Source organism: Corticium candelabrum, chromosome 21 (genome assembly GCF_963422355.1).
Source record: "Corticium candelabrum chromosome 21, ooCorCand1.1, whole genome shotgun sequence".
Lineage (NCBI taxonomy): Eukaryota > Metazoa > Porifera > Homoscleromorpha > Homosclerophorida > Plakinidae > Corticium > Corticium candelabrum.
Genome location: NC_085105.1, coordinates 1,798,736 through 1,811,401, shown reverse-complemented (window position 1 = coordinate 1,811,401; position 12,666 = coordinate 1,798,736). Strand labels below are relative to the sequence as shown.

The following is a 12,666-nucleotide window of genomic DNA, read 5'->3' as shown; positions in this document are numbered from 1 at the left end:
ATACATTAGGCAGGTTGTTCTGCATGGCAGTCTCGTTGCTATGGAACAAGAAACCAACCAGAAAACAGTCTGAAAACCAGAAGACTAATGATCTTTACCGGTAGGTAGGTAGGTAGTATGCTACTTTGCTAGTCCACTGGTTATGGACTGAGCGAACACTGCCGAGATTCTAAAAAAAGTCTGTTCACGAATTAGATGGACTCGTGCCTGAGGGTTGGCCCTTAGCTAAACAGATTATCAAGAAAGCCGGATGTCATGTTTGCATAAGAAGCTATCTTAGACTGATTGCATTCTTAGCGTGTGTTGTCAACAAGGACGCAAACCACTAGATATGGTGATCGAAGTAAACCCTAACGAAGAGTCAGATGCTGGTGAGTCTGATTCCACAGAGAGCTATGACGAAGATCAAATGCAAGCCACAGGAAATCAATAAATGCTTGCTTGTACTGTACACGAGTTTCTAATTGTTTGCATCATTAGTATTTTGTTACATCCCTTCTTAGTTTGATAGAGTTATCTCACTGGGGATTGTCTCTAGATTGATCTGATTAAGCTTGTCTCCACCCGCTAACTCATTACAATTCCGGAAGTTGCTTATGCTGGTCTTCTGTTCACAGCAAGAAATATATGATTATTATAATCGAATTAAGCTCTTCAAGAGCTGTCCATCGATATTAATTAGACCTCGGAAACTCATACAATAGTCCTGCTACGCGCTGAATTCCTCAGTCTATCTAATGCGTGAACGGACTTCTTTAGGAGGCGGGCAACCAGAAATTGGAGTCAAATAAGGTTTCATTTATTTCTATTTATTTATAATCAATTAGAGCAAGAAAGTAGGAAAACAATATCGATTGGTTAATTAAATGCGTTTGAGAGAGTATGCAGACGCATGTGTTTGTCCAACTTTTTAGTAAAATAGTAATTAACTAAATATAAAACAATATTCAAGTATAGGTTGCATAACAATACTAGTGGACCTCCCCCCACGACATCCATCGAGTTGGTGTTATTCAAACTGCGAGCATCCAAACTTGAAATTGGGTACAAAGCCATATTTATATAGCTTTGGGCACGTGGCCACTCACACATGCAGTTCTTCTCAATACAGTCTAACACTGTACAGGTACATGCAAAGTACACACTTCTTGAAATCTAATTGAATATATTTGCTAAGATACCAACATGTAAAATGAAACCCATTTGACTTGCAAAATGCCCAACAACAGCTGCTTGCAATGGCCACTAAAAAACATAAAACACTAAACATAGCAATCAAGTGCCTTTTTAAAATCCCTCTATTCCCCCCCCTCTCTATCTCTAAATCTCAATATACAGCTGCACTTGATTCGAATCAAGATATTGAGAAAGATTTCTGATTCTGCCCACCTTCACGGCCGCATTGCCTGCATTGAATACTCGGTAGACGTAGAAGGCATCTCTCTGTTGGTGAGCGAAACGCAGCTCGTTGTTCGATATCTGGAATAATCCCTTGTCTGGAGATCTTGTCGTTTTGACTTCAATGAAATGAGACTTGGGCGTCTGTTGACCAGGAAGGAAGAAGTTAACCTGAATGTCAAACGGATATCCCGTTTCGTTTCTCTGGTTTACCCACAAGACTGCAACATTTTTAACTGGTTGGTCGTCGTAGGTGAGTAGGCCCAGATCCCTTTGATTCAACAGATAGAGGAAAATGAGCTCCTCTCCGTATCGACCGACCTCTTGTTGAGGCGATTGAGGGTGTAACACGACGGACACGGGCGGTCTGAGCTGTGGAGCTCTAGCCACCTCTTCAAATTCGATGGATGAGACCGTATTGGGGGTAAAGGGTTGCGGAAACGGTGCAGGTGATGAACCGTGGAAGATACGCTGGTCGAGTTGCATGTTTATGAAGGGTGCACGAGGCATTGCCATGGGAGGAATGGGGCCTAGTGATGGGTCGAATTGGGGCAATGTTTGATGAGGGCTGAGCATACGCGATTGAAGTTGAGCGGCATGAGACTCCGTCGACACGTCTGTGGTGTACATACTACTGCTCTCGTCTACTTGTGTTGACAATATCCGCGATTCCAAGTGGTCAGATCTGCCATCGTGCTCTGAGTTTACTTTCGATCTGTCTCTGTGTAGATTTGGCCGTGATGGTGGCATTTGTCCGTCGGGTCCTTGCCATTGTTCGGGCTGTTGCGGCATGCTCCATTCGACATCACGTTTTTGTTCGTCTTTGGGTTTGTCCCGCTGGCTGCGTTCTAGAGATTTAGCTGATGGAGGCTGCGTTGACGAGCGCGGTGGCCAAGATCTCAGCTTACCGTCGTCGGCCTCTCTTATCTTATTCTTCTCTACTTGTTCATTGGACGCTTTGCTAGGAAGTAGTTCTTCTTGCAAACGTTCTTGCTGTTCTTGTTGTGACGCTTCTTGAGCGACATCGGGTTCAGGTATAGTCCACGCTTGCTCATCTTCGGGCATTCGTGAAGGCAGCTTCCACTTCTGGACAAACTTCTTCAATTCTTTCTGATTCGGTAGGCACTGTAACAAATTTTCGATAAATGACTCGAGTGTCGAGTACTCGTTGTGATCAATAGACAGGAACACTTTAGCAAGCTCTCGACCCATTAGAGAAGGTAGTTTCGATTTGTTATCGTCTATGGATGCCCACGCTTGTCTGGAAACAATGAGAACCTCGCGGTTGCTCAAAGCACAATCTGTCTCTTGCTTATCCGAGTGAATGTTAAGTCCCTTGATGACAAGGGACACAAAGATTTTGTCAGCTAGTGAGAAACGCATTTCTAACAGACGTTCCGAAATTCCTTCGTCTTGCAGTTGTTGGTATTCGTAATTAAGATCGTTAAACAAATATTTTTGAATAAACGGCAACAGTCGCTTTACTCTAAGCTGCAGTTGAGGACTGGGACCTACACCGGACTCGTGCACATCTTCACAAACAACCTTCGACAGTTTCTTTATGCCGCAAATTGCAAAAAATTCGTATATTTTGTCTTTTTCATTGTCCTGTCTTACAGATTGTAATTCGTGCAATCGCTTTTGTCTTTGCAACGCTCCCAGTTCCATAGCGCGAGAAGAAGTAAAACTTTGTGATGATCGCGATTCCAAGACAGGCCACAGGAAGTGCACCACTGGATGGTCTGCAAATCGATCAGCCATACTGGGATTGTCCTTGATCATTGGTTGTTGGTCTGCACTCACCCATTTATTTCTAATCGATGCAAACATTGGTTTTCCGGCTATGCGTGTTCTGACAAGCAACCCTGCCTGACAGTCGCTCACGTGGAGTTCTACGCCTTCCTCGAGAAGTGCTTCTTCAAACTTCGATCTGTGTAATGATTTGAACTTGGCAAAGGATGGCAATTCAGTATTGCTCTTTCTTGCTGTCTCGTACGCTTCCTTCTCTGCAGACTCACGAACCATGTGACTAACAGCCATGTACAACTTCTGTATCTGCTGCAGAATGTCGTAAGTAGGCGTCAGTTGCATAGCAGCAACATACTCCATAACGTCTAGTAGAGCAAATATTGTCGGTGTCGCATTAAGATCCAGTTTATCCAAGAAAAGCTTCCCAAGAGCTCGACATTCGTTTTCTCCAATACATTGATAAACTTCGGACAGCAGCTTCGGTCCTGGTACCGCAGATTCTCGGGCAGATCTGACGATATCACGTAGCACGCCCGTAGAATCTTCCCAGCAAACTTCGTCGAACGTTACGAACGTTCCAGGCACTATATCGTTTGCCATTCTGTTATTATCCACAGTGTGAAATGGAACAAAGAAGGCTCTTTCTTGTTGGAAGAACAAACGTACAGGATCTTGTTTGTCTCCTATGTTTGACGAGCCCAGCAAGTACTCATACACAGACGACATGTGACGAAGAGAAGTGCTAAACTGCTTTTGGACATCCGATGGCCCAGACCACTCTCGCAGCATTATTAAAATAAATTCTACGGTGATGACTTCGGATGTATGCAGACCTAGACACTTAGTAAAATTTGGATTGTTGATAGTTGCGTCTACGTAGTCTACGTGGCAGTGTAGTAATGCCGCAGTTTTCTTGTCGTTCAGAAACAGCGCATCCGGACGATGTAATAGAGATGGTTCTGTCTTATGAGTTGGACTTTGCTGGCGTTTGACAACGGTAGGAATCCACAAGGTCCGCTTAAGTTCCATGTAGAATGTCGACTCGGTCTCACAAACTGGTTCTCCGCTTGCACCCATGACCACAGCTTTTATCCTTGCATTGTAGATTAAACTCCAGTTGTGGTTAAAAAGCTCAACCAAGGATTTCATGCGTTCCTTCTGCAAGGTTTCATTCAGAGCCGTCACAGAGCCAACGACAGCAAGAAACTCGGGGCAAGTATAGTCACGGATTCGATACTTCTCGTCCTTCGACTTCGGCCAGGCCTTGGCAATATTACCCCAAGGAGAAGCGCTCTGCAACAGACAAGTAACCGTTACTATTGCATACAACACACACACACACACACACACACACACACACACACACACACACACACACACACACACACACACACACACACACACACACACACAATCGTGTTTTCTGACTAGTTCGTCTTCGACAAGTTCAATCGTCCTCTCTCTCACAGCTAGAAACTGCTCGACACCAAGCCTTCGTAAAAACGTTTCCCACGAATGAATTAGTGCTGGATTAGAAGCGTCGCTTATCTGTAAGTACGTCTGATCCACCACTTTCCACGACACTTCTAAAATCAGTCAATAAAATCAGAACAGCTATAGACTATGACTAAAACTGCACGTGGAGCACAAACCTGGAAAGTGTCGCTGCAAGTCAAATTTTCGTTCTTGGAGGTAAATGCTACTAAAGTGAATGATTTCTTCTTTCGGTCTCAGTTGCCCTTGATTAGTCAACAGGACAGCAAAAGTTTTCAGTTGGTCAATCTTGAGCATGTTTGGGTCGCGGTCACATTGCTCTTTTAGAAACACAAGATAACTGACAACAAGACCAGGAGATTTCCCCTAAATAAGAAATAGAAACCATCCCTGACGTGACCGGCCTATCTAATTGAATCTAACACTTACTCGCCAGTCGTCAGACTCCAGTATAGGAATAATGTGGTTGTAGACAATTTCTCGAGAAGTCATCCGCTTGACTCCCATTTCCTCCAGCAGTCTGTGAACCGATGCATTCTCTGCATTACTCTGCATACTCAGCATCTCTTTAGAGACAGTTCTCATATCGTTATAGATTGCATCCAAATAGCTTTTACCTTAACATCACGCAACTGTTAAAACCAACTGCAACACTGTTACAGACATGCAGCATATCTAGACATCACCTGTAGCTGAACGTAACTTCCTGTCTCCGTCGTCCAGAGGGAAGAAGACTACTGTATCACGGAGAGATACAAAGTTACCGTTGCTCAGAGGAACAATAGCTAACGTTTTGAAACTCTCATACAACGCAGTACTAGTTTTGAACTCTCTGATCATAGCTCTACTCAAGCAGAGCAACCATTTGGCAATCCAAGAAAGAGTCAGTTGACTAGAGTGAGATTGCTGTGAATGCAATGCGCACAATGTCTCTGCTGACTTGATCAGATGTTTGCTTGATAATTCCTCTACTCCGAGACACCTTGCCAGGCCAGGATTAAGAACACCAGCAACCTTGGGGTGTAAGTAATGTAAATCTAAATGATCTTTGAGCATGCCCACAGGCAGGACATCGTACAGCAAACGATCCTTAGCAATAACTGCTTGAGATGGTTGCACCCAGTCGATGTCTTCATCATCCTCAAGCGTAGATGCTGTCGGAGATGCAGGATTAGACTTTAGGACTGGCATGCAATTGAATCCTTTGAGAAGCTGCACTATTTCTCGTGTGACTCCCTGGAAAAATCCTTGGACCTCCGCCTCGAGTGGAACAAATCGAAGAAAGACACACAGAGCTTCAAGTGTGGGCATGTCGTCGAGCTCCTGCCAAATCATTAGACAGAGTGACCACGCCACACTATACGATACCCAATGTGACGTGACGACTTTGTACAGACATGTACATGTTTAGTTCGCATGCAAGCAACCTTCGTGTACATACCACAGCATATTATATACAAGTATCAACGTTCTAAGTCACACTGTTTGAGTGCACTAGACCAAACAAACTGACCTTGAAATGCTTTAAGCCATCTTTGACAAACAGTGAGGCGATATGGGATCTAAGCCACTGATTCCATGAACTAGACTCGTCAACGGCCTCTCTTGATGATGGTACGTCGAAGTCCGCCTGGATAATAAAGCGAAGGCCGTAACTTCGCAGAGGCAGAAATGCAAACACCTTTTGTTGAGGCAACTAAGACATGCATATCAAGACCAGCATTTAGTCTACTGTAGACCTCCGTTGGAAAGAAGATATTACATTTTGCTGGAGAGGCGAGGCCAGAGAGAGAATGTCTTCAGCTGGTAGTGGAAATCCAACAGCGACTTCAGTATAACCAATACCTACTTTCATCTAGCAAGGAAAATCAATCAGCAACCAATTATATTACTGGTCAGCAAGTCGAAGTACACGAACCTTGCTAGCATCCAACTCTTTGCGCACTACCAGCCACTTCTCAACGCCAAGGGAATGGTGCACTTCAAACAGGTTCTTGGTGAGATCTCTCCGGTTCATGTAGCGTTCGGTTTTGTTAACCTACACTCGATGCTAGTACTTCAACTTACGCAATAGGAAATTTTGTGATACCTTGTCTACTATAGTTATGCTTCTCAAACGGTTGAGAAACAGAAGAAGGGAGGGTTGCACGTCGTGGAATCGAGGTGCTAAGCTTTTCACTTGACCGCATAGACCGCTTTTTAGGGGAAGAATGATCTTTGTCGTCCATCTACAACGAAACAGATACCTCAACTCACACAAGTATATCAGGCGTTGGTGTTATGATGCACGCAACGATACAAACACGCGCGCGCACGCACACATACACACACAGACACACACAGACACACACACACACACACACACACACACACACACACACACACACACACACACAGACAAACACACACTGTTAGAGTATGTTGGACATAGACAGCACGTTCATGCACGGTGACATACCCTTCGTCATCTGCTCCCTCAATACCGTCCAGCTGATGGGCGTGTATGCCTCTTTCCTGCAGTGGAATCCAGTGCGGACATATGTAGCCCAGAGGACCGCTCTGTGCATTGAATTTAATATGGTAACCTCCGGAATGCACCTCGGGTGTGTCCGTCACACGAAACACAGACTTAAACCCAATTCCTTTCTGACCTAAAACAGAAACACGTACCTATAGAAGCAAAAGTCATAGAAATCAATAACAAGGCTTTGATACCGATGTAACCCTTTGTGTGTTTGCCTTTTGTGCTGCGGCCCACATCACACAGAGCCCGGATGTGATTATCTTGAAAGCCAAGTTCATTGTTTAGAACCGTTATGCAATCTCTTGTCACCACAAACACGACGGCAGGCTGAAACGGTTGGTCTTGGGAGTTTGGATATGCGTTGTCGTCAGCGTTCTGAACGAGTTCCAGTACAAAGTGGGTGTCCTTGCTATAGAGTTCGCTCGAAAGACGATGCAAACCGCGACCTTCTCTGAGACGTTGTTTCTGCACAAGTTTCGCCTCTTCCGGTCCCAGCTCGAGTCCTTCGCCGAACTCTTCTCGAAGAATGTCGTCGACGACAGCCTTGCACTCTGTGTCGTCCTCCAGCAAAGAGACACTAAGATCCGTCTCTTCCGACTTGATGGTTTCTATTCAGAAACGACAAAAAAACATTATAGCAATCAAAGGCTATGTATAATCTGTAGTACCTAAACGCCGCGGCTTTTATTTTTTAACTTGGTTCCAACTGCGGCGTTTATTCGGGGCGGCTTTTATTCTAGGGGAGTTTATTTTTTAAACGCTCTCTGTCCGTGCTCTAGGAGTGTGACCGTATACACCCCTGTAGGTTCGACACCGCCCCTCGTATATGCTCTGAAAGTCCTACGACTTTCCCTTCAAACTTCGAGCGAAATGCGGCGTGTATTCGAGGGGGGCGTTTATATATTTCTTCTGTACTCTAAGCTGTGGCGTTTATTCGAGGGTGCCGTTTATTCGAGGGCGGCGTTTAACACATGTATACGTACCGTTCTCGGCGTCGACGGATGATTCTCGGACGTCACTGATGCTGGCGTATGATTCTGTGACGTCTTCGTTGTCTGTCGAAGGATCTTGTTGGGTGCTGCTCGTGTCTTGTGACTGTCGAAGCGGACTAGAGATCGGCTGTTGTTTGTCGGTATTGTCGTCGTGTAATGATATCGGCCACTCGTCCTCTTCCGTCTTCTCGCTATCAACCGTGCCCTCATCTGCAGTCGTTAGTTCTACAAGGAGGTGTTTACAAGTGACTACTTCCTGTGTGAAATACACAAACTTTCAACTTTACAAAAAAAGATACACCCAGTGACCCTACTCCTTTACCAAATCGTTTCCAGATTCCGATAAAGTTTCGTTCTTCCTTTCTCCCCTTTCTCCTTCTGATTCCTGTTTTATTTCAGACCGATACAATTTGTTCGAAATGAATGAAGCAGCTGGTGGTGGTTGACCGCGCCGTTCAAAGTCTTGCACCCATTCCGATATGCTAAAAGCGATGCCCAATCTCTGCAAACTTGTCCTCTCGTCTTCCGATCTGCAATGCTGGAGCAACAACTTGGGAGCCAATGCCGCGCCAACAATATGATGCAGTGGTTCAAGCAACACCTATGAAAATAATGATATAATTATATATACAGAGACGACGACCGGTCTCACTACCTGTTGGCTAAGGGCAACGGATAGTTTGTGTGGAATGCGTAAGAACATCTCGAGAATGAACTGCACTGCTGGATGTCGACCAAATTCCAACACACTTGCATCCGAAATCGGTCCACATTCGTGGTGGTCTGTGTACGATTCGCAGTCGATTGCTACTTCCTTGGCAGCAACGAGTCTTTCTAATGCCGTCCTTGTACGGCTAGCAGCGAGAGACAGAGCAAACGCACCGACATTGCCACTCTCTATGATCAGACCGATGATCTGTACAGCTGCTGTCAGTGAGTCACCATTGGCTACAGCGTCAGCGAAAGCATCCATTGAGCATCTAGGATTTACTCTCAGATACACTCCTGGTTCGACTTCTAGAGCGAACACTCCCGAGGACGAGGGTAAGGCAGCTGCAGCTTTGGTGCTGATGAAGTCCTTGAGCGGACCGTGACTGGGAGCGAACACTTCATCCCAGTGTGACCATTTCGATAGATCACCGAGAAACGGACACGAAAGCAACAACCGTGCAGCGCGTTCTTCCGTCTGCCAACCCAACGGGCCGGATCCGGACCCTCCCGGAGCAGCCGTCCGTATCTCGTGACTTGACTCCAATTGAGTTGATCCACAGAGAAGAGCTGATTGGTAAGCAATGCGAGGAAAAACGGGACCACCTTCTAAGGTGACACTGTTTGTATTTCGATGATTCTGAGCACGCTTTATCAGCCGTTCGATCGATCCGAGGCGAAGGTCTTCAACGCGGACTACACCAAACTGATCACAAATTGCTTGAGACAAAGAAATCTAAGTGAATGCAAAAACGTTGTAATAAAAGGTGTAAGTCATGGATATGTTATGCGCAAAGCGTGGATATGGACAAACCGTGGATTTCTAGTTTTTCCGGGTAATTTGAGGGTTATGGTTAGGGTAGGTATATGCATGGTTTGTATTGGCGATCCATGGTTTGCACAGGCAATCCATGGACTGTACCGGGCAATCCACGGATTGTTCAAATCTGCGCTTAGGCCACAACATATGTACAAATTGTTACCGGCTGCGTCCCAGTCCCGCATTGCTGAAGAAAATCCAAAACATTCTCTCGTGGTGCTTGCTTTAAATAGGCTTGCGCCGACTGCTCTCTGTCGTTTGCTGACGCTCCAAATTGTAAGGACGACTTTTCGAGCATGTAGGCGATGGCATTGTTGTGAGTGACGAGATACAAAAAGGATCCGTGATCGAGATGGGTGAATTCGGGAGCTTCGAAGCTGGTCGCTACTCTGGCCTCTATCTGAGCCAACACGCGGAGATCAAGGTCATCTGTCTGGTCTAACCACTTGCAAATTTCAGCAGCTACATCATCTGTCAATATATTAGCACTATCAACAAAGTAAAACAAAGAATAGAGAAAGCTGCGCGAAACCAGTGTTAGGCTAACGTTTCAATAATAACTAAAAGTCGAGCAGTGCATGATGCACAGGTCTCTTGAGTCATGATCACCGTGGTGTGTAAGCATTTACCTGAAACAACTAATAACCGATAAAAAAAGTGGATCATTGCACGCGTACTCATTTTCCTTCTGTGCTGTCTATTTACTGATTTGCATAAAAATTGCTACATACGCCTATGTTGCCAAAGAAACTAAACGGATGAACAAGTACATAAACAAATAACCAAAAACAACAGACAAGAATCACTAGTGTAGTCATGACTCATGCGTGCACGACTGTAACAGTAGCCGTTACAGCGATCTTGCGATATTATGTCCAACATCTATTGTAAAACCTATAGGTTTATTATTCAAGACACATGCAGTTTCACAACAAGCGCAAACCAGATACGGACCATAGTACATTTCACCGTGTTTGACTATGCACTTTGGCAATAACGAAGTTTGTAAGTCAAACTGGTAGGAAACCAAGAAATTACACGAATAGACTCTCTCACCTTCTGGTACTACTTGACGGTGGTGTTTTCTATCCCAATCTACATCGTACTCTTTGTTGCTTTCATTGTTCTCGTTTTGTTCTTCGTCTTCTTCACTTTCTTCCGCGTCGTCTTCTCCGTCTTCGACGTACTCTGCTTGCGCTTGTTCGGGATCTTCGATTGTACCTCTGCATATGGCCAGTTTGAATAGCTTGCTGGCAAACTGGTTTGCCGAAACGTAACCGAAAAAGCGCCGCATAGCCTCGTTGACGTCTGCAGGAAACATGTCTCTGTGAGAGAGGTACATGAACACATGTTGGACAACTTCATTAGCCGGTTGTTCGGCGATCTCATCGATTCTAGCTCGCTCTGACAGTTGCTTTCCAGTGCCAAGAAGATGCTCGACTGCCGTCCGAAGTTTGTGTTCTATATGCTCGGTAGTTTCTCGAGCTATCTCGTCCCGAATACGACGCCATTCCTGTTTCTCGCTTTTCTGCGCTTTCCTAAGCACCTATAGCAATAATATGCAACAATCACTGATAACCTAAAAGTATTTTTGCAAGACACGTCTAATGTGGATACCGAAATTGGTAAGCCGAGAGAAGGAACTCGTACACACAACTCGTAGGGGTCACCACAACCTCTTTCTTTTGCCATGAATGACATAAACTCCGTTATCTCAATCCTCCTGTACCATCTGTCGTATTTAATCATAAACGATCTCAAACACTCCAAAACATCTTTCGTCGTTATATCCGGCACACCTCTCAACGTTTGACGAGGTTTAAAGTATTGATACACCGCTGGTTGTTCCAGTAGCGGTCCCAAACACAGTTCATTGAAGCTCTCCTTTCCTTCCACCTGAGCGAGATAGAGCCCAAGTTCATACAAAGTTGACGTTGACCGCACCTGACAGTACGCAGTGACAGTTTCGTACACCCTGCGCTGTAGGAGTTCTAGCTCTTTAATATACGGGATCTCGTGATGACCTCTCAAACCCAAACGCTTGAAACTGTCGACGTTTCGTTCACGTAGAATCGCCTGACAAATCCGTGACGAGTCTACATGTTTTCCTTTCGCTACACACTCGCGAGCGAAGTCCTTTGCTCTCGTTTCGAGCTCCTTGATGAGCCGCGATGCGTCCCACCTCTTGCTTCTGCCGGTACCGGCGTCTGCAGTCGTCGACTGACTGGACTTTGGCGCCGCCGTTGGTGCCACAAAAACAGGCACGGGATAGCGCGCTTGGTGCATGCGCGCTCCATACGGAGGTCGAGTGTAAAAAGTGGGAGGACGCGGTGTCACATTGTATGGACGAGCCTGTCCAGGTTGCTCTACAATAAACGACCGAGTGTAGGCGGGTCCTCGACCTCTGCTGCTGCTGCTCGGCCTAGGAGCAATGTGGCCTGTAGATACGGGCGGACCAGATTCTTCTTTCCTTCGTCCCCTACTGCTAGCCATCTCACTAGGCCTACTACTTTGTCGTGCACTGCCGGCTGGAGCCGCACCTCCTTGAAGCTCAACAAATCGATCGCAATGCGTAGCTAAACAACAGCCGGAAATATGGTAATAAAACCGGAAAATTTGAATTCAATCAGGAAAAGTATTTAAATTTACGCGAAGACACGCCCATAAGGTAGAGGTAAGCGAATCACGTTCGCGAGAAAATGCTGTAGAATGTGCACGTACCGCCGCCAATCTTGACTATGTCGATCATCTTCCTTTCAAAGATCTGCTGCAGATTCCCTAACCCGAACCAGCCTGGCTTGAGATCGTAGCCGTACTCCATGCGGAAAACGAAGGCGAACTCGTCGAAAGCGATTCTGCGTTGAGTCGCGAGAAGACGCCGTACGTCTTCACGCGCCTTCTGAAGGCTGTAGGGTGACTTTGAAACCTTAGATGGCGACGACATGATCACACCACCGGTGGACAAATAGTGGTTACTCACC

The 12,666-nt window shown here is 45.7% G+C and overlaps 2 protein-coding genes across 2 annotated transcripts; both read right to left on the bottom strand.

The window, feature by feature from the left end:
* Positions 1 to 1,145: 1,145 nt before the first annotated feature.
* Positions 1,146 to 11,241, bottom strand: LOC134196356 (uncharacterized). The gene is made up of 16 exons (XM_062665458.1): positions 10,742 to 11,241; positions 9,849 to 10,156; positions 8,813 to 9,601; positions 8,480 to 8,758; positions 8,149 to 8,413; positions 7,357 to 7,773; positions 7,100 to 7,292; positions 6,731 to 6,869; positions 6,560 to 6,679; positions 6,404 to 6,496; positions 6,155 to 6,337; positions 5,328 to 5,964; positions 5,071 to 5,258; positions 4,800 to 5,007; positions 4,576 to 4,733; positions 1,146 to 4,440 (listed from the first exon to the last, which is right to left on the bottom strand). Exons 1-16 carry the CDS (start codon positions 11,025 to 11,027, stop codon positions 1,321 to 1,323), a joined length of 7,383 nt encoding a protein of 2,460 aa, XP_062521442.1. The 5' UTR covers positions 11,028 to 11,241; the 3' UTR covers positions 1,146 to 1,320.
* Positions 11,080 to 12,653, bottom strand: LOC134196812 (uncharacterized). Its single transcript, XM_062666033.1, has 3 exons — positions 12,407 to 12,653; positions 11,303 to 12,261; positions 11,080 to 11,223 (listed from the first exon to the last, which is right to left on the bottom strand). Exons 1-3 carry the CDS (start codon positions 12,627 to 12,629, stop codon positions 11,080 to 11,082), a joined length of 1,326 nt encoding a protein of 441 aa, XP_062522017.1. The 5' UTR covers positions 12,630 to 12,653.
* Between the last annotated feature and the right edge of the window lie 13 nt (positions 12,654 to 12,666).

What these genes read in the sequence shown, in the direction of transcription:
- LOC134196812 (XM_062666033.1), bottom strand. Translation starts at nt 12,629, where the DNA reads ATGTCGTCGCCATCTAAGGTTTCAAAGTCACCCTACAGCCTTCAGAAG. An exon ending in CATAGTCAAGATTGGCGGCG is followed by an intron (nt 12,262 to 12,406) that starts GTACGTGCACAT and finishes GCTGTTGTTTAG; the next exon opens with CTACGCATTGCGATCGATTT. An exon ending in CTCTCGGCTTACCAATTTCG is followed by an intron (nt 11,224 to 11,302) that starts GTATCCACATTA and finishes ATAGGTGCTTAG; the next exon opens with GAAAGCGCAGAAAAGCGAGA.
- LOC134196356 (XM_062665458.1), bottom strand. Translation starts at nt 11,027, where the DNA reads ATGTACCTCTCTCACAGAGACATGTTTCCTGCAGACGTCAACGAGGCT. An exon ending in ACACACAAAGGGTTACATCG is followed by an intron (nt 7,293 to 7,356) that starts GTATCAAAGCCT and finishes TTTCTGTTTTAG; the next exon opens with GTCAGAAAGGAATTGGGTTT. An exon ending in AAGAGTTGGATGCTAGCAAG is followed by an intron (nt 6,497 to 6,559) that starts GTTCGTGTACTT and finishes TTTCCTTGCTAG; the next exon opens with ATGAAAGTAGGTATTGGTTA.